At 45.4% G+C, this 24135-nt stretch overlaps 1 protein-coding gene across 2 annotated transcripts in view; it reads left to right on the forward strand.

Annotated features, from left to right (window-relative positions):
* Positions 1 to 24135, forward strand: part of KLHDC2 (kelch domain containing 2) — a 106803-nt gene that overhangs the window by 2913 nt on the left and 79755 nt on the right. Inside the window, exons 2-4 of one of the 2 annotated variants that reach the window (XM_033951927.1) lie at positions 3219 to 3301; positions 13921 to 14038; positions 20221 to 20336. In XM_033951927.1, the coding sequence (XP_033807818.1) occupies positions 3219 to 3301; positions 13921 to 14038; positions 20221 to 20336 (317 nt within the window). The remainder of the gene's footprint in view (positions 1 to 3218; positions 3302 to 13920; positions 14039 to 20220; positions 20337 to 24135) is intronic. The other variant, XM_033951928.1, reaches the window with a different exon arrangement.

Genomic DNA, 24135 nt, shown 5'->3' on the forward strand with positions numbered 1-24135 from the left:
CCGCCCCAGGCACTTAGTCGGTCGAGGTGCTGGCTCCTCTCCCCCACGCCACACTCACGCCATCCCTCCCCCCACCCCGTACCTCTGTATTAACTTTGCTAGCGTGAGCAACTTCAGCCTGGTTCCCCTCTGAATCACTTCTGGGTCATGGGGCCAGGAAGTGATGTTAGAGGGAAATCCAATGCTGGCGCGAGGAGCATGCTGCCGAAGCACTTGCGCTGGCATTAATTTAGAGATACGTGGGGGTGGGGAGGGAGAGCACAAGTGTGGAATGGGGGGTGGGAAGGAATGGGGGTGCAGGAGGTGCCAGCGCCCCAGGCATCTCCTACACTTACTGTGTCACTGTTTGTATACTACTGCATTTAATTAATAGCATCTTGACTTAGCTGCCTATGTATTTATTTAAATACTTTAGAATAAGGCCGACTCAAAGGATTATGGCACCCTGAACCAATTTCAGTGGTGGCATCCCTTGACCCCTAAGCTTTCTTCCCTTAGTCCAAGTCACAAATACCTGGCAAAAATCCGATCCAGTGTTGTCAGATACTTTTTTATAATCCTGCCCAATTACCTTGAAAAAGCAGCCCAAAAACAGCCCAATGTCCGAGGGGGTGCTGAAAAGTTCTTAGCCCAACTAACTTCAGTTGGGACTGTCTCCGTTGAGGGCTATACACTTAGTCCAGCAAGTTCCTACTTTTTTTTGTTCAGTACTTTTCTGACTGAATGAAAAAAGTGGAAACATGCTGGACTAAGTGTATAACCCTCGATGGAGACTGCCCCAACTTCCTTGGATGAGCTGGGAATTTTTCAGCACCCCCTCATATTTCTTCATATTCCTAAGAGTACATAACATTTAAAAATTGCAAGATCAACTATAATTAAAGTCATACCTTTATTCATTTGCAAAGTTATTCGTCAGTTAGATCGTCATTGTCATGATCATCGGTTGAATAAATGCTGGAATTGAATTTACTCAACATTACTGTTGGGATAAATCTATTGTAAAGGATCCCTTTGCTCTTCATGTAGCTTTGAATGCGTAACAGAGCTTCTAGCATGTTTTACTGAATCCTGGTTTTCAGTTTCGTTTTAATCAGATTAATTTGCTGCATTACTGAAAGACATCACCAACACACTCAAGTCAACATGTCCCAGCTATAGAAAATCAAAATATTTTCGCCTTCCATGCATAGAAAAAAAAATTTGGATAACTCGCTGGAAATTATTAATATAGACACCTAAGGGTTGGTAGTATCAAATCCTGCTGCTGTTTTGTATTCTATCAGGTACTTGTGATCTGGAATGGTCATGGTTAGATGCAGGATACTGAGCTTAGATGGACCTTTTAGTCTGATTCAGTCTGACTGTTCTTATGTACCTATTGTCTCGGACTATACAACAGTAGTTTCCAACATGTGGCCCTCAAACAATTGGCTGAAATGCTCTTCAGATCCTGTAACTGTGTTAATTTCAATCTTGCCCACTTGATATAGTAACTACTGTACAAGCTTCTCTTAAGTGTGTTTCTCAGTTGTCTTCATTTATGATATTTGCTACTGTTGATCTAAAATAAAATGAGTTTTTAAAATATATCCTTGAAGTAACATAGTAACACAGTAAATGATGACAGATAAAGACCCGAATGGTCCATCCAGTGGGCCCAACCGTATACACTCTATAAATTAATCATTTAATTTAAATGGTCCTTTTTCTTAGATATTTCTGGCCAGAAACCCAGAGCTCTGCCCGGTTGTGTGCTTAGGTTTGTTGTAGAATCAATATTAGTATTAATTTTTAATGTTTAATACCCAGTCTGAACAAGTAAATCAAGGCAGTTTACAAATGCTGGGTTAAAATTAAACGGCACTAGAGGTTTTTATCATGGGACGGTGAGGTAAATGCTCTGATACTCATAGAAATTCTATGAGCATCAGAGCATTTACCTTGCTGGCCTGCAGTAGAAACCTCCAATACCATTTTAATAAAAGGAGCCCAAAACTAGTGGTATGTGTAAGCTTGAAATCTTTTTGGTGGCCCTTGGAGCTACTACTTTACAATCTCAAGCTTTCTTAAATTCCAGATAATTAGTAATACATAGGAAATGGCTAAAAGACATAGGAAATGGCTAAAAGCATAACATGGCTTCACTCATCTCGATTCTAAAAGCAAGGAATTGCACAGTATAGGTCCTGCCACTAGAAAAAAACCCTCAGGATCCTGTTTCCTTTCAGGGAACAGGCCAGGGTAAAGGAATATTAACTGATTTTACTAGTAATAGAAATGTTCTCTGGAAGAATATGATCTTGACCTAATCATGCAGAACTCTTTGGTAAATGCACTTAACTCTACTAATAACTATAGTTTTTTGACTGCTAGAGTTTCATAGTGGACTTATAAATGACTTTATACCAAAATACTGTATGAATATAAACACGGAGCCAAATACATTTAAAACATTAACGCAACCAGTCTTATCTTACTTATACATTTTTAAAATCTAGTTAAATTGTCAGTATTTAATCATATCACAATCGGTATTTAAAATGGAATGCTGTAAACATTTTATAATTTTATTAAGGGTGACAAGCACACACAAAACTATAGCTAACAGCTAAAGATGTAAGCTCCAGTACTTGATACTTAAATACTGTTTCCTGTCAAACTATAATGTTATACTGTAAAACCTGCTTAGGAGTACAGTTGAGGATTGAAATGTATTGTTGGTTTTTTTTTTGTTCTTGTCGAATTTCATGGTTCAGGCTTTCTATCAATTGGGATTTTTCTGTGGGCTAAAGTTTGGCTAAAGGTGACTAATCTCTTACATTTAGGAGAAATAAGGAAAGATTTTTGCAGATTCAATTTCAGTAAAGTAAACTGTGTGTGTATATTTCCGGATCATGGTGGCAGACATGTAATATAATGTGCCACCATGTTAGTGTATACTAATGCTTTTGGCATTCATTATAGCAAATGGGTCGCACAATGTAAAACAAGGCCTGCTGTAAAATAAGTGCTACCACAGTTTGTTTACGTTTCTAAACATTTGCCAGATATCTGCTTCCAACCTGTCAGCTGCATATACTGGCAGTTGCCATGTATAAAAATATTAGCTCTTCGCATTGGATTGCAAGGATGAAAAAGGCAGGTTGTATTACCAGTTTTAAGATTTTTCTATGTAAAAGTTTCTCATCTGATGATATCCAATATATATGTCTCAGCAGAATGCACCAATTAGAGGATATTATGACTGTTATCTACCGAGAGATGAACTTTGGATCTACAACATGGAAACTGGAAGATGGTATATAAAACTATATCTGAATGAAATTTGTAAGCAGTAGATCAGGTTTTCCTGTTATCTTTCCTTCTTTGTTTTCTTTATTTAGATTTGGGTTTCTCTAACAGCTGCTTAAAGCAATTTCTTGTGTGCCATTCTGGGCGAGCAGGTAACATCCTAGTGCTTGCAAGCTGTGCAGAAGGAATCCATTCCAGTTTCTGAATCCCCCCTCCTTCATCAGAGGGCCCTGCTGCCCCCTTCAGTTTTCCTTCTGCACATAAACCGGAAGGTGTCTGTCCTGTCCTGATTTTGGTGCTAAGGGCTCCTCTAGTTGAGGGTCCAACAATGTCTGTGTGGAAGAGAAGCAGACTGAGGTCTGTAGCTGACAGATCACTCCTTTGTGATATCTGTTGGCCAGCCTTCAGAAGCCTGTTTGGAGCTTGGGGTCCATTCCCCTTGTAGCACTGTTCATCTGCTACATTGCAGAGGCTCAAATGCAGGCTGCTAGGCATCTGTAGGGGGCTCAGTGGAGTCTCATAGGGTGCCGGCTGCATTTTGCCCCCTCCCCTTCTTTGCAGGTTTGCAGGGGTTGGAGGCTCAGTCGGACACAGGTTAGATTGGAAGCCCAAAGATTCAGTGCTGGAAAGACATTCCGTTTGAGGCAGTGATTTCTTCTCCCAAACCCAGCTACCTTTGGAGCTGAGGCAGGCTGCAGCACATTGCCAGCACAGGTCACAGTGAGTAAAGCTGTTACAGCCTATGAGGAAAATCGGGAGGCGGGGGGGGGGGGGTGTCTGTAAATCTTATTTTTAAAGATTTCTGCCTGTTCCATTAGGTTCCTCTACCTCTAAAATCACTATTTTTTATTTTGGTTTAAGCATTTTGGAGCCGTCTTCTGGCACCAAAACGCTGCTGTAATGGCCATCTTGGATTTCCAGATTATTTTTTTTTTTTAAGCTTTATAGAGAAGCTTCAAATCACCTCACTTTGTCTCAAAACCAGCAAGGATGTAGTCCTCCAGGCTCTTTTATCTCTTTCATGCCAGGTTTGCACTGGATGGGTTCCTGAAGAGAACCCTTGCGCCACATGCTATGCAGCATGTGAAAGGGGGGGGAGCATTTGGCTTAGCCTCCCCTTTGCTCTCTAGGGCTGAGAAACAGTCAGGCAGTCTGTTGGTTGGGATTAAATTCTTTCAGGATCCCCAGAATGGCAGTCATCCTAAACGCAGGGGTGTGCAGAGCCCAAGAGACACAACTGGAGTCATCTAAAGGAGACTCAGCACTGCCTAATAAGGGATTTTCTCCAGAATTTCAGTTTGTTGTGGAGAGCCTTTCAGCATGGCCGAAATGCACAGGGAGAGTCTGGCAGCGCACCGGGAGGCACACAAAGGGGTTTGGACTCTCAGGGTGCGTCTGCCTCAAGTTCAGAGGCTGGCCAGGTTCTGGTGTGCCTTTCCAAGGGAATCTTAGAGGATGAAGGGTCTTTTACTATGCCCTTACTGTGACAGAGCAAGCCTTCCCTGTTGGCAGCTGCAGGGTCGCAGGCAGGTGCGTGTGCGTCATATATGGTGGTGGCCCTCAGCGGTCCCGCCCTTCCTCTGATGTCAGAGGAAGGGCAGGACCGCAGCAGAGGAAACAGCTCTTTGCACTGCAGTGCAAAGAGCTGTAACCGCAATCTTCGGCTGAAGCTGTAAGGTAAACGGTTTGGGGAAGCCAGGGGGAACACAGAGGCCTTCCCGGGGGGGGGGTGCGCAGTCTTTTGGGGGGGGCCGCAGTCCTTCGGGGGGGCAGTCCTTCAGGGGGTGGGACAGGCCTGGGGGGGGTGCAGGCCTTTGGGGGTGTAGGCCTTCGGGGGGGGTAGTCCTTCATGGGGTGGGACAGGCCTTGGGGGGGTGCAGGCCTTCAAGAGGTGAACAGGCCTTCAAGGGGTGAACAGGTATTTAACGGGGAACAGGCCTTTAAGGGGGGACAGGCCTTCAAAGGGGGGCAGTCCTTCATGGGGTGGGACAGGCCTTGGGGGGGTGCAGTCCTTTAAGGGGGGGAAAGGCCAGGGATGGTGGGGGGACAGGCCTTCAGGGGGGGCCCTGGTGTAGAAGTACACGAAGGGAGGGAAGGGGTTTCAAAGAGATATGCATATGCCAGACTTTGGGGGGGGAAGAAATAATGGGTTTAAAAATAGAGGAGAGGGAGAGAGATGATGAACAATGGGATTTAGGGAGGGAAGGAACAGAAAGGGAGAGAAGTTGAACACAAGGGATGGTGTGGAGGGGGGGATAAAGATACTTGATAGGTGGGTAGTTGGGAAAAGAAAGGGAGAGATGGTGGACCCTGGGGTGGTGGGGAAGGAGGGAGAGATACTGGATGAAAGGGTGGTTAAGAAAACGTGGATCTGTGGATGGAGATGAAAAAAAAGATGCCAAACCTCCGGAGGAGGGAAGGAAAACGGAAGGGGAGGACAGAGATGGAAGATGGATGGTTAGCAGGGAGAAAGAAGAAAGAAGGAGACCCTGGCAAGCAAGTTATCAGAAGACAACCAGAGCCTGGGACCAACAAGATATATGAATAATGACCAGACAAGAAAAGGTAGAAAAACTAATTTTATTTTCCATTTTGTAATTACAATATGTCAGATTTGAAACATGTATGCTGCCAGAGCTGGTGTTAGACCGCAAACGTGAGCTAGGATTTAACAGAGAGAGGAAAAGTGTTTTTTGTTTGTTTATTTTGTTTACACCACAGCGCCAGTGTGGTTAGGAGAAGGCAAAGGGAGTGAAGAGGCTATAAAATAAACCCACCAGGATGTTTGAAAAAAACACTCAATTGGGCAGGAAAATTGAATCAAAAAACCAATTCAGTAGGCTGAATCGAATCGAATTTTTTTTTCCTGAATTGGGCAGCACTACTGTTCAGACTCTCAGCTCTGTTAGATGTTTTACTGATTCTTTACAGGAGGTCAATTTGGTTTTCCAGCAGGTTCCCTAGGCTCCCTGCTCTATAATGAGTGGAATAAGAGCCCAGTCTTATGCATTTTCTGGTATCCTGGTATAGTTGTATTGGTCCCTGAGCATTGGGATGCTTATGCAGGGTCCTTTTCAGTAGCCATGACAATGCCTTGGCTGTATCTGATGGCACAGGAATGTCTGCAATTGTTCACTCAGCCCAAGATAAATTCCTTGCAGGTTACCAAGCGTGTGTCCCTGACAAGTGTGGGAGACATGGTATTATAGGTTATTTAGACTTCAAAGTAGATGTGATTCTTAATAGGCAATTTGAATAACTAGCCTTGTGAATCAAAGCATCTGTGGTAACTTCTTTGTGTCACACATCTGTCATCCAAGGTGTGGTGTCTTGAGCTGGTGGAGGGCTATCCTTTGTCCTAGCTCTTATTGGATGGAGTGGATTTTGTAACTGGCTGGCAGGAAACAGATGGTTGGAGTAAAGGGCCATTACTCAGACTGGCAATGGGTCACGAGCGGAGTTCCGCAGGGGTCGGTGCTGGGACCGCTCCTGTTCAATATATTTATTAATGACCTGGAGGCGGGAACAAATTGCGAAGTTATTAAATTTGCGGATGACACCAAACTCTACCGCAGGGTTGAAACCATGGAAGACTGCGAAGATCTGCAAAGAGACCTAACGATGCTAGAAGAATGGGCCAAAAAGTGGCAAATGAGCTTTAACGTAGGGAAATGCAAGGTCATGCATGTAGGGAAAAAGAACCCGATGTTCAGCTACAAAATGGGGGGATCACTGCTAGGGGTAAGTAACCATGAAAGAGACCTGGGAGTGATGGTAGACACAACTTTGAAGGCATCGGCACAGTGCGCCACAGCCTCAAGAAAAGCAAACAAAATGTTGGGTATCATTAAGAAGGGTATCACGACCAGGACGAAGGAAGTCATCCTGCCACTGTATCATGCAATGGTGCGCCCGCATCTGGAATACTGTATCCAGTACTGGTCGCCGTACCTCAAGAAGGACATGGCGGTACTTGAGGGAGTCCAGAGAAGAGCAACTAAACTGATAAAGGGTATGGAAAACCTCTCATATACTGACAGACTGAAAAAGCTGGGGCTGTTCTCCCTGGAAAAGCGGAGACTTAGAGAAGACATGATAGAAACCTTCAAGATCCTGAAGGGTATAGAAAAGGTAGACAGGGACAGATTTTTCAGATTATGGGGAACCACAAGTACAAGGGGGCACGCGGAGAAATTAAAAGGGGACAGGTTTAGAACACATGCCAGAAAGTTCTTTTTCACCCAGAGGGTGGTGGATACATGGAACGCGCTTCCGGAGGCTGTGATAGGCCGGAGCACGTTACAAGGCTTCAAAGAAGGTTTGGATAGGTTCCTAGAGGATAAAGGAATTGAGGGGTACAGATAGGAGTAGAGGTAGGTCATAGTGATAGTCTGGGACCACTGCTCAGGCAGTGGGTCTGATGGGTCACTGCAGGAGCGGACCGCTGGGCGAGATGGACCTCTGGTCTGCCTCAGCGGAGGCAACTTCTTATGTTCTTATGATTCTCTCTACGGCATAATCAGTCATGAGCCAAATTTTGGGTTTTTCAATCTCTCCCCACAGAGGCTAACCTCAGCAGACTTCTTTCAAGACTCAGATGTTATGAATGGGCATGACCAGCTTGGCAGATGGCCAGCTGACCCTCTCTACCTGACGGCAGCCCACAAACCTTTAGTGACTCCGGGTGGTCTTATTTTTGTGGCTCCAGGTGCTTTCTGCGGTCCTTAGGAGGAGCTGCCTCTCGGAGTCGGGGATCCAGATGGAGATGTCCAGGTCCTAGGTGGAGCCAAACTGCCAGTTTCGTTCCACTTCAACTTTCATGAAAGCACAATGATGCCAGGTCTGGCTAACAGGTACCATAAGGGATCGGCCTGTCGGCTTCAGACCTCGGTCTGCTTCTTCTCTATGCAGACGTTGGGTGGGAGCCTGGGTACATCTTGATTAATCATTCAGAGCGGTTGCAAGCTTGAATTTGCCCAGCCTTTGATGGACTGGTTGTTGCACTCTCTGGTGGGGTATCCAGAGAAAGCAAGCAAGGTCGTGGCTACAACTCAGAAGCTGTTAGAATTTCTGTCTTGCTCGAAGATTTGGGTGCAGGCACATTCTCCATATACTTTGATGTGCCCTTCAGGGGCTCAAATGAGTGGAAATCCCCTGTGGATCCTATGTCACATGGAGATGGTATGATCAGTCATAGTGGCAGCAGCTCCGGGCAAGTGTCTGGCCTTTCTGGATTTGACAGAGCTTTAACTGCTCATTCCCATATTTTCAGACCACAGAGTTCCTGAAGTTTCATGTCCTGGAAGACCATTACCAGTTCTCGGTCTTTCCCTTTGGGCTGGCATCGGCATCTTGCACGTTCACCAAAGTGATTGTGGTGGTGGCTGCCCACCTGTGCAAGATAGCCTTGCAGGTTCAGCCATTCCTGGGTATCTGACTGATTAGAGCTTCATCATTCCCAGAAGGGGAACAAATAGTGGAACCTTGTGGTCAGTGTCCTGCAGAGCCAGGGTTTATAGTGAATTTCCAAATGAGTCAACTGATTCAAATCACAATCTCTGGACTACCATGGGGCTTTTTCAACACAGCAGATGGCCGTGTCTGTCTACCTCAGGCACGCAGACCGAAGCTGGCTATTTCAGTTCCGTCTGTGTCACTATTTCTAAATACTAGGTTCCAGAATGGCCACAATAGATGAGGTTCACTGGGCAGAGACTCGCATGCATCTTCTCCAGAACACATTTCTATCTTAGTGGTCACCGGAATTGGATTTCCTGCAGATGCCCCTACTGTGGACATGGTAGCCCGGGCCAGGATGGACTGATGGCTCCACCCGTGGGCATTGTCAAGGGGCATGCCCCTCCTAATATCCACTAGGTAATTGTGACACTGGATGCCAACTTGCTAGGTTTGAAGAGGAGCTTACCTTATCCAGAAGGAGTGGTCGATCAACAGATTACAACTTTGAACTATTCATTTGGCCTTGCAAACTGCAGAAGAGATTGAAGGGACAATGCTGTAGTGGTGGCGTATGTTGGTTGCCAGGGAGGCACCAAGAGTATGCAGCTGAGTATGGAAGCTCGCTTACTGTTCAAGTAGGTGGAGCTTCATCTTATGGCTCTTTCAGCAGCACATATAGCAGAAATGGACAATCTCCAAGCCATTTTCCTCAGCAGACAAATGCTTAATCTGGGCTAGTGGAAACTGTCTGCAGCAATCTTTTCAAGCCATTGGTCATCACTGATGTTGCACAACATTTGATCTGATAGTGTCAGTTAAGACATAAGAAGGTGGCCAGATTCTTCAGTCGAAGATCCAAACACAGAAGCGTGGATGTGGACACTCTGGTCCGGCCATGGCTTAAGAGCGAGCTCTTATACATTTTTTTTCCGTAGCCTATGATAGGCCTGATTCTCCACAGGATTGCAAGCAATCTGAGAGCAGTTAGCCATCAATGGTCTCTGCCTATGCTAAGGCATGGAAATCTTTCCAGCACTGGTGCATCAAAGGAAAGGAGAAATCTTCTATGCTGCAGTCTCTGCGGTGTTGGCCTTCTTCCAGGCTGACTGACAGGGGACTAACAATGGCATCCCTTAGAGTCCAAGTAGCGGCACTCTCTTATTTTAGGGCTCGTGACCAAATAGCTACATTGGAGCCTCATCCAGACATCTAAAGGGAGCATTGCATCTCAGACCCCCTGGAAACTTCCATTCCCTTTATGGACCTTAACGTGGTTTCACAGGCTCTTAGCCTAGCTCCATACGAGCCATTGTTATGGAAGCATCTTTGATGGACCTGATGCTCAAAATGGTTTTTCTTGTGGCCATTACCTCAGCGAGAAAGGGCCTATAGCTCTAAGACCGTTCTTGCAGGGAACCTTTTCTTAAATTCACTAAAACTGGAGTTTTTGTGCGCTGTTGCATCTATTTTTGTCAAAGGTTGTTTCGGAGTTCCATGTCAGTCAGGAAGTCAGATTGCTGGCATTCCTGTTCACAGGTTCCAAAAAGATGACTGGATTCTGCTGAAGTTGGCCGCTAAAAGAGGTCACCAATAAGTTCAGGCTCTCTGAACATCTTGTTGATGTTTACAAATCCAGTTGGGCACAGTGCACCGGCTTCCAAAGCCACAATTTCCAGGTGGGGGCCATTCATCAGCATATATTGCTTGTGGAAAACAAGTCACCAATTTCTGTAAAGGCGTATTCGACTAGAAGTGTGATTGCTTTGTGGGCAGAAACTCAGGTAGTCTTCTCCCCCCCCCCCCCCCAGGAGATCTGTAGGGTAATGACTTGGTCCACTCTACATACATTTTCCAAATTTGCAGAGTGGATATAACGGCAAGGAAGGATTCGACCTTTGGGTCCTCAGCGTTACAGGCTGGTGCAGTGGTCCTGCCCTAGGTTTCTGGGACTGCTTTTGTATGTCCCGCTTGTCCAGAATGAAACATCTATTGCACTAGAAAAAGAGATTAGGTTCTTACTTTGCTAATATTTTTTCTAGTAGATAGATGTGTCAATCTGGAGCCCTTCCCTGTCATTTATGTCCTGCATCTGCTTGCTTTCTCTGTCAGAAAGTTAAAATCCAAACTAATATTTGCATGTTGGTCAGGCCTTCAGGGTCTACAGCCTATACTATTACTATAATACTTTGGGGGTTATAATTGTACCACACAAATGTTTCCGATTTGATTGTTGAATGACAGTGTATAACCTGTTTATGTTGATTTCAGAGAAAAACGGAAGAGGAGTTTGGGGAGTTTCCCCGTACCCCTCCTTTACATGTCTTCCTCTATGGAGCTATCACCTACTTTGAAACAAACTGAAGGGAGCAGCAGAGCACTCTGGTGAAGGAGGAGGGATTCAAAAACTGGAGTGGATTCCTTCTGCACGGCTCGCAAGCACTTGGATATTATTACCTGCTCATCCCGAATGATGCACCTATCTATTAGAAAAGATATTAGCAAGGTAAGAACCTAATCCCTTTTTATAAAATCTGCCACAACAGAAGTTACAGTACTATGTTTTTATATCGGCATTTGTTATCAATATATAATAAGCATAAACTTGAAGTTTCTAATTTCTCTAACAAGGGTATAAGGTTTTTCTAGAAAAAAATATCCTTTATAGATTCAGTGCACCGTAAGTGATGATGCTGCTTCCTTCTTTCCAAATTAACAGCAACTTAAACTAGTACAATCATAAAATTGCTACATAGTTATTTGCCACACTCATGCAGTACTGTATATAATCCAGCTATGGGGTCTTTTCTGGAAGTTGAATTCACAGCACAGGTGCTACAAACTGAAAGTGTTTGTCCTCTCTTTTTTTTTTTGTTATAAGTTGAGTGTATACCATTTTTAAAAAAATATGCTGCCCTTTGAAAATCACTGGTTACATGTTGGAGTGTATAGTATAATCTGTTCCAACAACATTGAGGACAAACCCATTTTCAGTTGAAATTACAAGTGTTCCCCTGGAATTTCTTTTAATAAGGGATTTAATAATGCTGCAGTATTTACGATGCGCTGATAGAATTATACCATTATAAAGAACTAGTTTTTTAGCCCGTTACATTAACGGGTACTAGAATAGATGTGTAGACTTAGGCATTTCTTTCTGTCTGTCTGTCTTTCTCCCTAGCCCTCTGTCTGTCTTTCTCCCTGGCCCTCTGTCTGTCTGTCTTTGTCTCTCCCCCCTGTCCAGCAGCACCCCTTTCCCTGCTCCCCCTGTCCAGCAGTAGCCCTTCTCCCTTACTTTTACCTCCCCCCTGTCCAGCAGCACCTCTTCCCTGTTCCCCCTGTCCAGCAGTAGCCCTTCTCCCTTACTTTTACCTCCCCCCTGTCCAGCAGCACCTCTTCCCTGTTCCCCCTGTCCAGCAGTAGCCCTTCTCCCTTACTTTTACCTCCCCCCTATCCAGCAGCACCTCTTCCCTGCTCCCCCTGTTCAGCAGTAGCCCTTCTCCCTTCCCTGATCCCCTGTCCAGCATCCGCCAGACCGGGCAGCTTCGGGGCTTTTGCTAGGCTGGCCCACCTCGTATTATCGAAGTGGGCCGGCCTAGCAAATGCCCTGCGGCTGATTGATGAAACCGTGGCTGCTGAGAAGAGGCATCTCAACAGCGGCAGCGTAGTCAGAAGGTCAGCCAGCGTCGGAAATCGGGGCAGGAAATCAGCTGAGGCAGACACTGCGCATGCGTGACACGGACGCACGGAGATTGAAGTGCGCATTCTCGCTAAGGGTTCTATTATAGCGGATAGCAGTACTCCATTCTGGCACTTATCAAATCTGGCCTAAGTGTATATAAGTTGTTGAGGATCAGCAAAGCTCCAGTCTAACAAATCCTGGGTAAACTTTAAAAAGGTTTTCACCAGGCTAGTAATTTTGTGGATACAATATATAAGGAAAACCTTTTGAAAATCTTTGGGAATACTAGGTATGTCAGTGCCATGTCAACAGGCTTATGCAAAGATTTTTCTGAAAAGCTAACAGCTTTGCTGGTTTACCTGACATAGTTGTGATAACCTTTCCCTTTATCAGATAGGTGCAAGTTTAGGATTGGATAGCTTGCATCTTGGATGTTTTTAAGTTCAAAATATTTAATGGGAAGATTGAACAATGCAGCGTGGTAGAGGCTGAATACACTTGTCTTCCAGCTGTTGACATTGATCAATAACATTTGTCGGCATTAACTACTGCCTATGTACCTCCCCATTATTTTTTTTTCAAACAGCTTTTATTGATGACACAGGAACACCACACATCTGAAAAATCAAGACGGTGTACAAAGGCCATAACCAATCCAATTGAAAATAACAAAACATTGAAAGTAACAAAACATTCCAGAGTTGTTGTTTTTTACATTATATAACAGTGTCCCCCCTCTAGAACGACCCCAAAGTTAACCCGCCAAATCCCATTATCAACAATATCAGGAACCTAGACTCTTATGGTCCCTGAACATAGCAAAGCCTTCCAAGGTTGTTTTTCAAAGAACCAGTTGAAAGGAAAGGGGGAAGCCCCCCACCTACAGTTCAAAACATAGTCAATCGTAACACATTCATGAGTAAGCTAGCATCCTGGGGGGTGGGGTGGGAGTTGGGTAAAGACTGCAAGTAAGAATCCCAAATGAGCAAAAAAAAATTCTGTCTGCCTTGTTCGCCCTGCACCATTCTTGCCTCCCAGGTAGCCAAAACATGGAGTTGATAGTCTCCACTTTCGAAAGGATGGGGGCTCTGGAGAAGTCCAACACTGCAATATGCATTTGCGGGCCAAGAGACACACCTTACGACATAAAGAGACGATGCCCCCTAGAAGTCCCTCAAAACGTTTGGGGCACGTCCAATACCAATTGTTCTACCGTGCCTACCAAAGGGCTCCCCAAAAGGTTCCGCAAGTAGTGACATATGGAAACCTAAAACCCCTGGATAAGCTAGCAATAGTTCAAGACAAGTGCACTTTCCCTATAGATACAGCTATATTGATATTTCAATATCTAGTAAAGTGTTGTGAAGGGTTTATAATGTATACTTGCCTATATTATGTCAGAATGCTAGCTTGGTGATTTGTTCTAGCTGTGTTAATTTATACTGGTTTGTGTGTTTACTCATCTATTTTAAATTTCTCTTTTGTAGGAAGAAGAGCAGTACCACAGGTGATATTCCACCTTCCATGTCGGGTAGTTGTGCAGTGTCTCTAGATGGGATGCTGTATTTATTTGGTGGACATCATGCTCAAGGCAATACTAATCTGGTTAGTTGGTCTTACTGTGTATGTACATTTGTAACCTATTCTGGGCTCCTGGGGAGGACAGGCTAGAAAACTAACTACCTAAATAAACATAACCCACTATTTCCATGAGGGATGGTGGGAGGTGTTTTGCTTGAGGCTTTCAAAGATAGTAAAGTTTCTGAATGTGTTTCTGAAAGGACAGTTGAGGGTTCTGCATATTTTGCTATAGTGTTTCAAGGCTTCTTCAGGGAGTCAGCAGTGATTGTAAATTGATGTGCATATATGTGTTTATCCCAGGACAAACAAGCAGCATATTCTTGACTGATGAGTGACGGCACCGACGGAGCCCGGTACGGACAATTTTAGAGTGATTGCACTCTAAGAACTTGGAAAGTTCTAGTAGGCCGCGCACGCGCGAGTGCCTTCCCGCCCAACAGAGGCGCGCGGTCCCCAGTTTCTTAGTTTCCGCGGAGCCGTCCTGCAGGTGCAACTCAAGGAGCAGTTGCAACAGCTCCTTCCAGCGCTATTGACACCGAGCCTTCCAGTCCCGGTCCAATCTGAGCCACCGGTACCGACAGTGGAGCAGCCTCTTTTATCTGCATCCACTTTGTCGGTACCGGTACATTCTGCTTCCTCGGTATCCATGCCGATCTTAGCACCGGAACCGAGGTCCTTACACCAGGCTGTGCAAACTTCGGCACCGATACAGCCCTTATCATCTCCCGGTACCGCTTCTCTAAGGTCGGGTAAGTCGACACACAAAACTCGACACCTGGAACCTTCCACACCGGAGTCCCGGGATCGCAGCTTCCAAGTTAGGGATCCTGATCTGTGGGGTGACTCCGAAGAGCCTCCTCTCTCTGAGGGGGAGTGTTCATCGGCTGACGAGGATCCTTCTGTTTTAGATCCGTCCTCTAAGCCAGATGCAACCTCTTTCACCTCATTTCTGAAAGAGATGTGTGAATCTCTCTCTATTCCCTTGGAGGCTGAGTCCAAAAAATCCAAAGCGTTCCTTGATGCACTGGATTTTGACCAGCCTCCAAGAGAGAATTTCTGAAATTACCCCTCCACGATATCTTGAGAGAGACTTTTTACAAGAATCTGGAGACACCTTTGACTATCCCAGGAGCCCCTCGTAAATTGGACTCCTTATATAAAGTCATCCCCATTCCTGGCTTTGACAAACCGCAACTCCCACATGAGTCTCTCTTAGTGGAATCCACACTAAAAAAAATCCACGGGAGCTAGTGTATATGCCTCAGTCCCTCCTGGCAGAGAAGGTAAGGCCATGGATAAATTTGGCAAGAGGTTGTATCAGAATGCGATGTTGGCTAACAGGTCAGGGAATTATGCCTTTCATTTTTCATTTTATCTAAAGCATCTCATTCAAAATCTGACTGCTTTTGAAAAGTACCTCCCTGACTGCAAGAGATCTGCGTTTCGCCAAACTTCTTCATCTCTCCTACAGCTTCGCAAATTCATGGTCCGGTCGATCTACGACACATTTGAACTGACCTCTCGAGCCACAGCCATGTCGGTTGCCATGCGTCGTCTGGCATGGCTCAGAGTCTCAGAACTTGATGTCAACCATCAAGATCGACTAGCTAATGCGCCTTGCTTAGGCGATGAGCTCTTTGGAGAATCCATGGACTCCACTACACAAAAACTCTTTGCCCATGAGACTAGGTGGGATACTCTCCTCAAATCTAAAAAGAAGACCCCACCTACCAGGCCTTTTAGGCAGCAATCGGCCTACCAACGCCGCTATGTGGTTCGTCCTTTGCCACCGGCTCCTCAACAGCCTAGACGTCAGCGCCAACAACAACGGCAAACTCCTAGGCCAGAACAGCAACAACAGGTAAAGCCTCCTCCACCACAAAAGTCTACCCAACCCTTTTGACTTGGTTCTCCAGGGCATAGCCAGTGTTTTACCATCTGCCCATCTTCCACGACCCATAGGAGGACGTCTTGCTTTTTACATCAGCCGTTGGGAAATCATCACCTCGGATCAGTGGGTCCTCAACATCATCCGCCACGGCTATTCTCTCAACTTCGACTCTTCCTACCCAAAGTCTACCAAGAGAGTCTGCTTTGAACACTCCTCAGTCTTCCCTCCTTCTTCAAGAGGTTCAATCCCTCCTCCTTCTGAACGCCATAGAGGAAGTTCCTCTAGATCAAAAGGGGCAGGGATTCTATTCCCGTTATTTTCTGGTCCCCAAAAAAACAGGAGATCTCAGACCCATCCTAGATCTTCGCGATCTCAACAAATGCTTGGTCAAGGAGAAATTCAGGATGCTCTCTTTGGCTACTCTTTACCCTCTTCTCACTCAAGGCGACTGGCTATGCTCCCTAGATCTCAAAGAGGCATGTACTCACATACCGGTCAATCTGGCCTCCAGACAGTACCTCCACTTCATGGTCAATCATTGTCATTACCAATACAAGGTGCTGCCCTTCGATCTTGCCTCCTCTCCAAGAGTGTTCACCAAATGTCTGATTGTGGTGGCTGCCTTTCTACGCTCTCACCACCTTCAGGTCTTTCCTTACCTGGACGACTGGTTAATCAAGGCTACTTCTTCTCAGACAGTGCTCCTGGCCACCAACCAAACCATCCTGTTTCTACAACTTCTGGGGTTCGAGATCAGTCTACCCAAATCTCATCTCATCCCCACTCAACAACTTCAATTCATTGGAGCGGTGCTGGACACAATCCTCATGAGAGCATTCCTGCCGTCCAACCGTCTTCAAACTCTTCAATCTCTATGTCAGCAGGTGCTTCAACATCGTTCCATCCCTGCCAAGCAAATGATGATACTTTTGGGTCACATGGCCTCGACAGTTCATGTCACACCCTTCTCACGTCTTCACCTGCGCACTCCTCAATGGACCCTAGCTACCCAGTTGTCCCAAGCGACGGATCCTTGCTCACAACACATATTTGTGACATCATCTCTTCGTCAGTCTCTACAATGGTGGTTGATGTCCTCAAATCTCTCCAGAGGTCTTCTGTTCCATCTACCTCCTCATCAACTTGTCATCACCACCGACGCCTCCCCTTATGCCTGGGGGGCTCATTTGAACGAGTTCCAAACTCAAGGACTTTGGACAGCCCAGGAAATGAAGCATCACATCAATTTCCTGGAACTCAGAGCGATGTTTTATGCCCTCAAGGCCTTCCAACATCTTCTCTTTCCTCAAGTCCTACTACTGTGCACAGACAATCAAGTTGCGATGTACTACATCAACAAGCAGGGTGGGACAGGCTCTCGCCTTTTGTGCCAGGAAGCCCAGAAGATTTGGGCTTGGGCCACAGATCACCAATTATTCCTGAAAGCTATCTACATTCAGGGAGAACAGAATTCCTTAGCGGACAAACTCAGCAGAATTCTCCAGCCTCACGAGTGGACTCTCGATCCTTTAACTCTACAGTCCATCTTCGCTCAGTGGGGCACTCCTCAGATAGACCTCTTTGCAGCTCCTCACAATCACCAGCTGCCCCTCTTCTGCTCCAGACTCTACTCTCCTCACCGTCTGGCAGCGGATGCATTTCTCCTCGATTGGTCCAATCTGTTCCTGTATGCTTTCCCTCCGCTACCTCTCATGTTACGAACCTTGTTCAAGCTCAAGAGGGAACAGACCACCATGATTCTCATCGCTCCACGATGGCCCAGGCAACATTGGTTCTCCCTCCTACTTCAACTCAGTTCCAGGGAGCCTATGCTTCTTCCACTGTTTCCTTCTCTGCTTACACAACATCAGCAGACCCTTCTACATCCCAACCTCCAGTCTCTGCACCTGACAGCTTGGTATCTCTCGGGCTGACTTCGAATGATACTCTTTTGTCTCAGCCCGTTCGTTCTATTCTGGATGCCTCCAGGAAACCGGCCACTCTGCAATGTTACCATCAGAAGTGGACAAGATTTTCTTCCTGGTGTCTTCTTCATCATCATGATCCTACGTCCCTTGCAGTGGAGACCTTGTTGGATTACCTTCTTTCTTTGTCTGACTCTGGTCTCAAGTCTACTTCCATCAGAGTCCACCTCAGTGCTATTGCTGCTTTTCATGAGCCAGTTCATGGAAAACTCCTTTCAGCTCATCCTTTGGTTTCCAGATTCATGCGGGGTCTTTTCAATGTGGGACCACCTCTTAAAGCTCCCCCTGTAGTCTGGGATCTAAATGTGGTTCTCTCCGCCTTAATGAAGCCTCCGTTTGAACCTTTGGCTACGACTCCTTTCAAGTTTCTCACTTGGAAAGTGGTCTTCCTTATTGCTCTAACCTCTGCCAGGAGGGTCAGTGAGCTACATGCACTAGTTGCGGATCCACCTTTTACAGTTTTTCATCATTACAAGGTGGTTCTGCGTACACATCCAAAGTTTCTCCCTAAGGTTGTCTCTGAATTCCATCTCAACCAATCCATTGTTCTGCCTGTCTTCTTTCCGAAACCTCACTCTCATTCTGGAGAACAGGCTCTGCATACTTTGGACTGTAAGCGGGCTTTAGCTTACTATTTAGAGTGTACTAAGCCCCACAGATCATCTCCCCAACTCTTTCTGTCCTTTGATCCGAATAAATTGGGACGTCTTGTTTCTAAACGTACGTTGTCAAATTGGCTTGCAGTGTGCGTTTCATTCTGTTATGCTCAGTCCGGACTGACACTGGAAGGTTCTGTCACGGCCCATAGAGTTCGAACTATGGCAGCATCTGTGGCTTTCCTCCGTTCCACTCCTATTGAGGAAATCTGTAAAGCTGCTACTTGGTCCTCAGTTCATACTTTTACATCTCACTATTGTCTGGATGCATTCTCCAGACGGGATGGACACTTCGGCCAATCTGTTTTGCAAAATTTGTTTTCCTAATGGCCAACCTTCCCTCCATCCCTCTTTTTGTTAGCTTGGAGGTCACCCATCAGTCAAGAATATGCTGCCTGCTTGTCCTGGGATAAAGCAAAGTTACTTACCGTAACAGGTGTTATCCAGGGACAGCAGGCAGATATTCTTGTGTCCCACCCACCTCCCCGGGTTGGCTTCTTAGCTGGCTTATCCTAACTGGGGACCGCGCGCCTCTGTCGGGCGGGAGGGCACTCGTGCGTGCGCGGTGCGGCCTACTAGAACTTTTCAAGTTCTTAGAGTGCAATCACTCTAAAATTGTCTGTACCGGGGCTCCGTCGGTGCCGTCACCCATCAGTCAAGAATATCTGCCTGCTGTCCCTAGGATAACACCTGTTACGGTAAGTAACTGTGCTTTTTTGTAGTTTTACTTTTTGTACATTGGGGTGTATATCGGTAGAGAGAGTACTTAACTATTTTATTTTTGGGAGTTCCTTATTTTCTGTTGTTTTTGTTGTTGTTGTTTTTGTACACTGCTGTGTTTTTATTATATTAAGCCAAGTATAGCAAATTCAGTTTTAATTGTAATTTGGCTGAAGAGCTGTTGGCCTCCAGGGTTTAGAAGTACAGTCGAACCTCGGTTTGCAAGTAACGCGGTTTGCAAATGTTTTGCAAGATGAGCAAAACATTCTCGCAAATCTTGTCTTGCAAACTGAGCGTTGACTCAATTTGTGAGCACCCCCAGCCCAAACAGCATTCAGCCTTACCCCATCTGGCACCGGCACGCAGCCCACAGGTTGTGCCGGTGCCAGTGAAAGAAGTTCCTGCCTCTTGCCTGGGCCTTGAGCTTCTGCGCATGCTTAAGGCCTTCTGGTTCTCGCTCTCTCCGCTCAAGGCCCAGGCAAGAGGCAGTAACTTGTTTCACCAGCACGTCCTGTGCCAGATGGGGTAAGGCTGAATGCTGTTCGGGCGGGCGGTGCTTGATCGCACGGGGGAGGGGGGGGGTTGAGTGATGCCAGTTCTTGGGTGGAGCAATGCCATTGGCCTCACGGGGTGGGGGTGGTGGGAACGTGAGTTTCTCTTACTTCCTATGGGGAAACTCGCTTTGATATACGAGTAATTTGGTTTACGAGCATGCTTCTGGAACAAATTATGCTCGTAAACCAAGATTCCACTGTACTGGATCTTGGATGGAAATGCAAGATTACAAGTTCTGCAGAAATGACTAAAGGGGTTGGCTTTGGGGCAGCTTTCACTTCAAGCCCTATTGGCTAGGTCTGAATCGCCCAACAGCACGGTCTTGAGAATGTGGGGTGGGAAGTGGAGAACATTGTTCAGAAGATCAAAATGACATTTTTAATCCTTTTTTTGGTTCAGTTTTATATGTTGAACTTGAAACCTGGATCCTCAATGTTGCAGTGGGATAGAATAGAGTGCAAAGGAACTTCCCCCTCGGCAAAGGACAAACTTGGTGCCTGGGTATATAAAAACAAGTGAGTATTTATGAGCTATAAGTTGTCCAACTTTTTCATACTGTTGCATGTGGAGAGACGAGAAAGAAAATGTGAAAATTTGTATTGTATCTTTTTTGCTGGTTTTGTCACTGATTGTATTCTAACTTTTAGGCACACTGAGCTAGTAACTCCAGCTGACTAATATGCCTATTCAAAAATATCTTTGGAACGTGCTGTTTTATCACATCCCAGTCTGCAGAATATACTGCAGAAAATGCCAGATTTTCAATAAAATGTGGAAGAAAAAACCCCAGTACAAACTATCTGTAATTTCTTATTTTAATTGATGTTGCTGTTATTTATTGGTAAGGTGGTTGAAAGATCAGCAGTTCACATTTCCATCGATTCCAATAGTAATATAACTTCTAGTGCAATAGACACATCATTCTTAAACGGTGTCAGGTCAAAGAGATTCTGTGTAGAGCTTCATTTACATTTTTTCTGCTCCACCTCCACTCTAGGCTATCCTGCAAGTCCTGTTTCTTTCTCTCTATAAGTGAGATGGTAGGAGTCTGTCTCTTCTGTTCGTGTTTATTTTTAATTAATTTGGGATTTTATTATCTAATTGCAAGGCTTTTTAGTGCTGCAGAGGCTCCTGGTTTCTGTACATCTCTGGTTGCAGAAGGATACAGACTTAAAGATAGAAGTCTGCAGCTAAGGGGCAGCCTGCTTAGAAGGGCACCTGCTTGGCCAGCCTGCATTAACAATCCAGGAGCTCAGGGACTGTTCCTTTGGGAGCAGGGCTTGCTTCAGGTTTTGTCCTCAGAGAGCTTGAGTGCAGGCTGAGAGGGGGAGGTCCTTGGAGGTTTTTGCCAGGATCTGGGCTGACTGCGTTTCTTCCCACTGTTGCACGTGTGCTAGTTCCAGTGGGAGTTGAGGTCCCAGCCTGGTTAGGGGACTTTAGAGTAGTCTGAATAAACAAGCTGTCAGCTTTCCAGGCTTGTCTGAGGCAGAACTCCTTCCTTTCTCTCTGGCTGATGTTTCAGCCTATGCAGCTCCCAGTACAGCATTGCACAGTGAGAACAGGCTGAAGAGCCCAGTGTTCTCCCCAGGGCCTTTCAGCCGGGCGCTCCGCCCAGCTAATTTAGATGAGCGCCCGGCTGTAATCTCGATTGCAATCCTGCTGCTGCTGCCGCCTTCTGCTCAACATTTTTAAAAAACCCCTTCTCACCGGCTTGGAGATTTACCGGGCTGACTCGGCACAGCCTGAATCGCAGGAGCTTGACTTTTTTTTTTTTTAAGTTTTTAACGCCAGCAAGCGACTTGAACCCATGCTCCGGGGCTCTAACATGTGCATGCCACTTCTCTCCGAAACCGGAAGTCACGTCCCGAGGGGGGAAGAGAAGGGAAGTCGGACTTGCACACCTCCCGGAGCATGGGTTTGCTATCGGAGACAGGTCAGCTTACAACTTGTTCTTGCTTGCTTCGGGCTTTCCTCGCTGCCGGGTCCTGCCTACTTTCTGTTTTCGTGAAGGCAGGACCCGGCAACGAGGAAGGCCCGAAGCAAGCAAGAGCAGCGAGTTGTAAGCTTCCCTCCGTTGCTGACTTATGGAAGATAGGTCAGCGATGGAAGGAAGCTTACAACTTGCCTTAGTCCAGCCCTACACAACATGCGGCCCAAAACGGATTTCACTGCCGATATGGCTCTCACTCCGCTCTCCTTTGAAGATCAGCTCAGGAGGCAAGATTTAGCCCGAGATCAGACGAACATTAAAGGGCATCAGAGCAGATTGAAGAGAACATGTCCTGTTTTTCTATGTCTAAAAATACCACCTTGTCTAATGTAATCTCTGATCAGATCCTTAAGAGTGATGCAACTATGTATGCTGGACAGTCTCCTCCATTAAACAGAACTTTAAAGCCTGCAGCCATACAGAACCAGATGGTCAAAGGGCTCGGAAGTGTAGTATTGCCAAGGGATCGGTCTCACAAGTTTCTGCTGCTGGCAGATGTAAACACAGCACAAGAAATAGAGACTTGTGGCATTCTGTGTGGAAAGCTGATGCATAATGAATTTACTATTACCCATGTAATAGTGCCAAAGCAGTCTGCTGGACCAGACTACAGTACAGTGATATGGAGAATGTGGAAGAATTATTCAGTGTTCAAGATCAACATGATCACCTCACAGAAGAAAGACGGAGAGAAAGAGAGAGGCCTGGACCAAAGGGGAAAGACAGGAGGCAGATACTGGAGAGGGGGGGAGAAGGGAAGGAGACAGAGATGTCAGACCATGGGGTGGAGTGGGAAGGAAGGAAAGAAGAGAGAGATGCCAGAGCATAGGGGAGGGGTGGAGACAAAAAATGGAGAGGGGTTGAAGCTGAAATAAATCATGTACAAAGGAGAGAAAGGGCACAGGATATAGAGTTTATTGAAGGGACATAGAAAGAGGGAAGATACCATATGGAACAGAGAGAGGGCAGACACTGGATGAAAAAGGCAGAAAGGGTGGACAGTGGATGCAAGGGGCAGAGATAGGGTGGACAGTAGATGGAAGGGGTAGAGAGAGGGTAGAGGCTGGGTGGAAGGGGCAAAGAGAGAGGACAGATGTTGCATGGAAGGGAGCGAGGACAAATGCTGAATAGAAAGAAGAGAGTGAAGAGAAGATGACTAAAGCAGAAACGACAAAAGGTAGAAAAAAAATATTTTTGTTGCTTTAGGTAGAATCAAGTAGTATTGTAACTATATTGATTAAAATTTATCAATAGGAAATGGAAATAAGGCAATTTTGGGGGGGAATAAATACTTTCCTCAGGTCAGGACAGGATACCATAACAGCTGTATACTGTACTGTCTTGAAGAAAGATTTGAACTCTGAAAGCTAATTGAAAAATGGATTAGTCCAATAAAATGGAATTTTCATATTTTTCATTATTTTATTTCTATTTGTTAATTTGTAAAGTGGTGACTTATGTAGAAGTTTTTTTCAAATTTACATCTACTGTCTTTATATTTTGCACAGTATTAGGGGACATGTGTCACTGTTTCTGTGGTGTTGCATTGTATGCAGAGTCTGGTTTCTTGGTTCAGTTTAACTTTTGTCTACATATTTCTATTTTTAGTTTGGGAATATTCCATATTGGGCAAGGGTGTATCTGTGTTCTGTGTGTATGAAAAAGACATGGCTTTCTGTTAGCATCGACTACAGGATCAATTGACTGTGTAGGATCTGGTTTGTTTAGTTTTACAATGCGTGTGTTGGTGTTCTAATGCTCACTGCAGTGTTTAAGATGCTGCCTTTTCATAGATGCACCCTTATTGTGTGACTCATGGATTATTACTAAAAATATCTTTTTTTATATAGAGGAGGGGGTTGTTAAAAAAATGATTAGCACTGGTTGTCAAATATACTAGGTACACCACTGGATTTAATGACCCTATTCTAACTTTACTGTTGACGTAGGTGTTGTCCCCCCCCAACACACAGACACACACATTATAAAGAATTAAATTAAAGTTGTATTATCATCAAGCAGCTTTCAAATGACATTATAAGCATATAAAAATAAAATATTTTTAATACATTGCTAATTATTACCTGCATCTTTACCTATACTGTTTTGCCCTAACTCTTACTTTGCACTACAGCAAAATAAAAAAGAAGCAGATAAAGATCAATCACACAGGTGTCCTTCAAGGCTCAGTAACACCTCTCCATAAATTATGTGGAAGAGGTCTGGAAGTGGGGATAGCATCTATTTCATATCCTCAGTGAGACCTCAGGAAGGAACCTAGTGATCAAAACATTATTAGAGGTGTTGTACAGCCATTTCTTGTA

The sequence above is a fragment of the Geotrypetes seraphini genome, chromosome 7, assembly GCF_902459505.1.
Source record: "Geotrypetes seraphini chromosome 7, aGeoSer1.1, whole genome shotgun sequence".
NCBI classification, from domain to species: domain Eukaryota; kingdom Metazoa; phylum Chordata; class Amphibia; order Gymnophiona; family Dermophiidae; genus Geotrypetes; species Geotrypetes seraphini.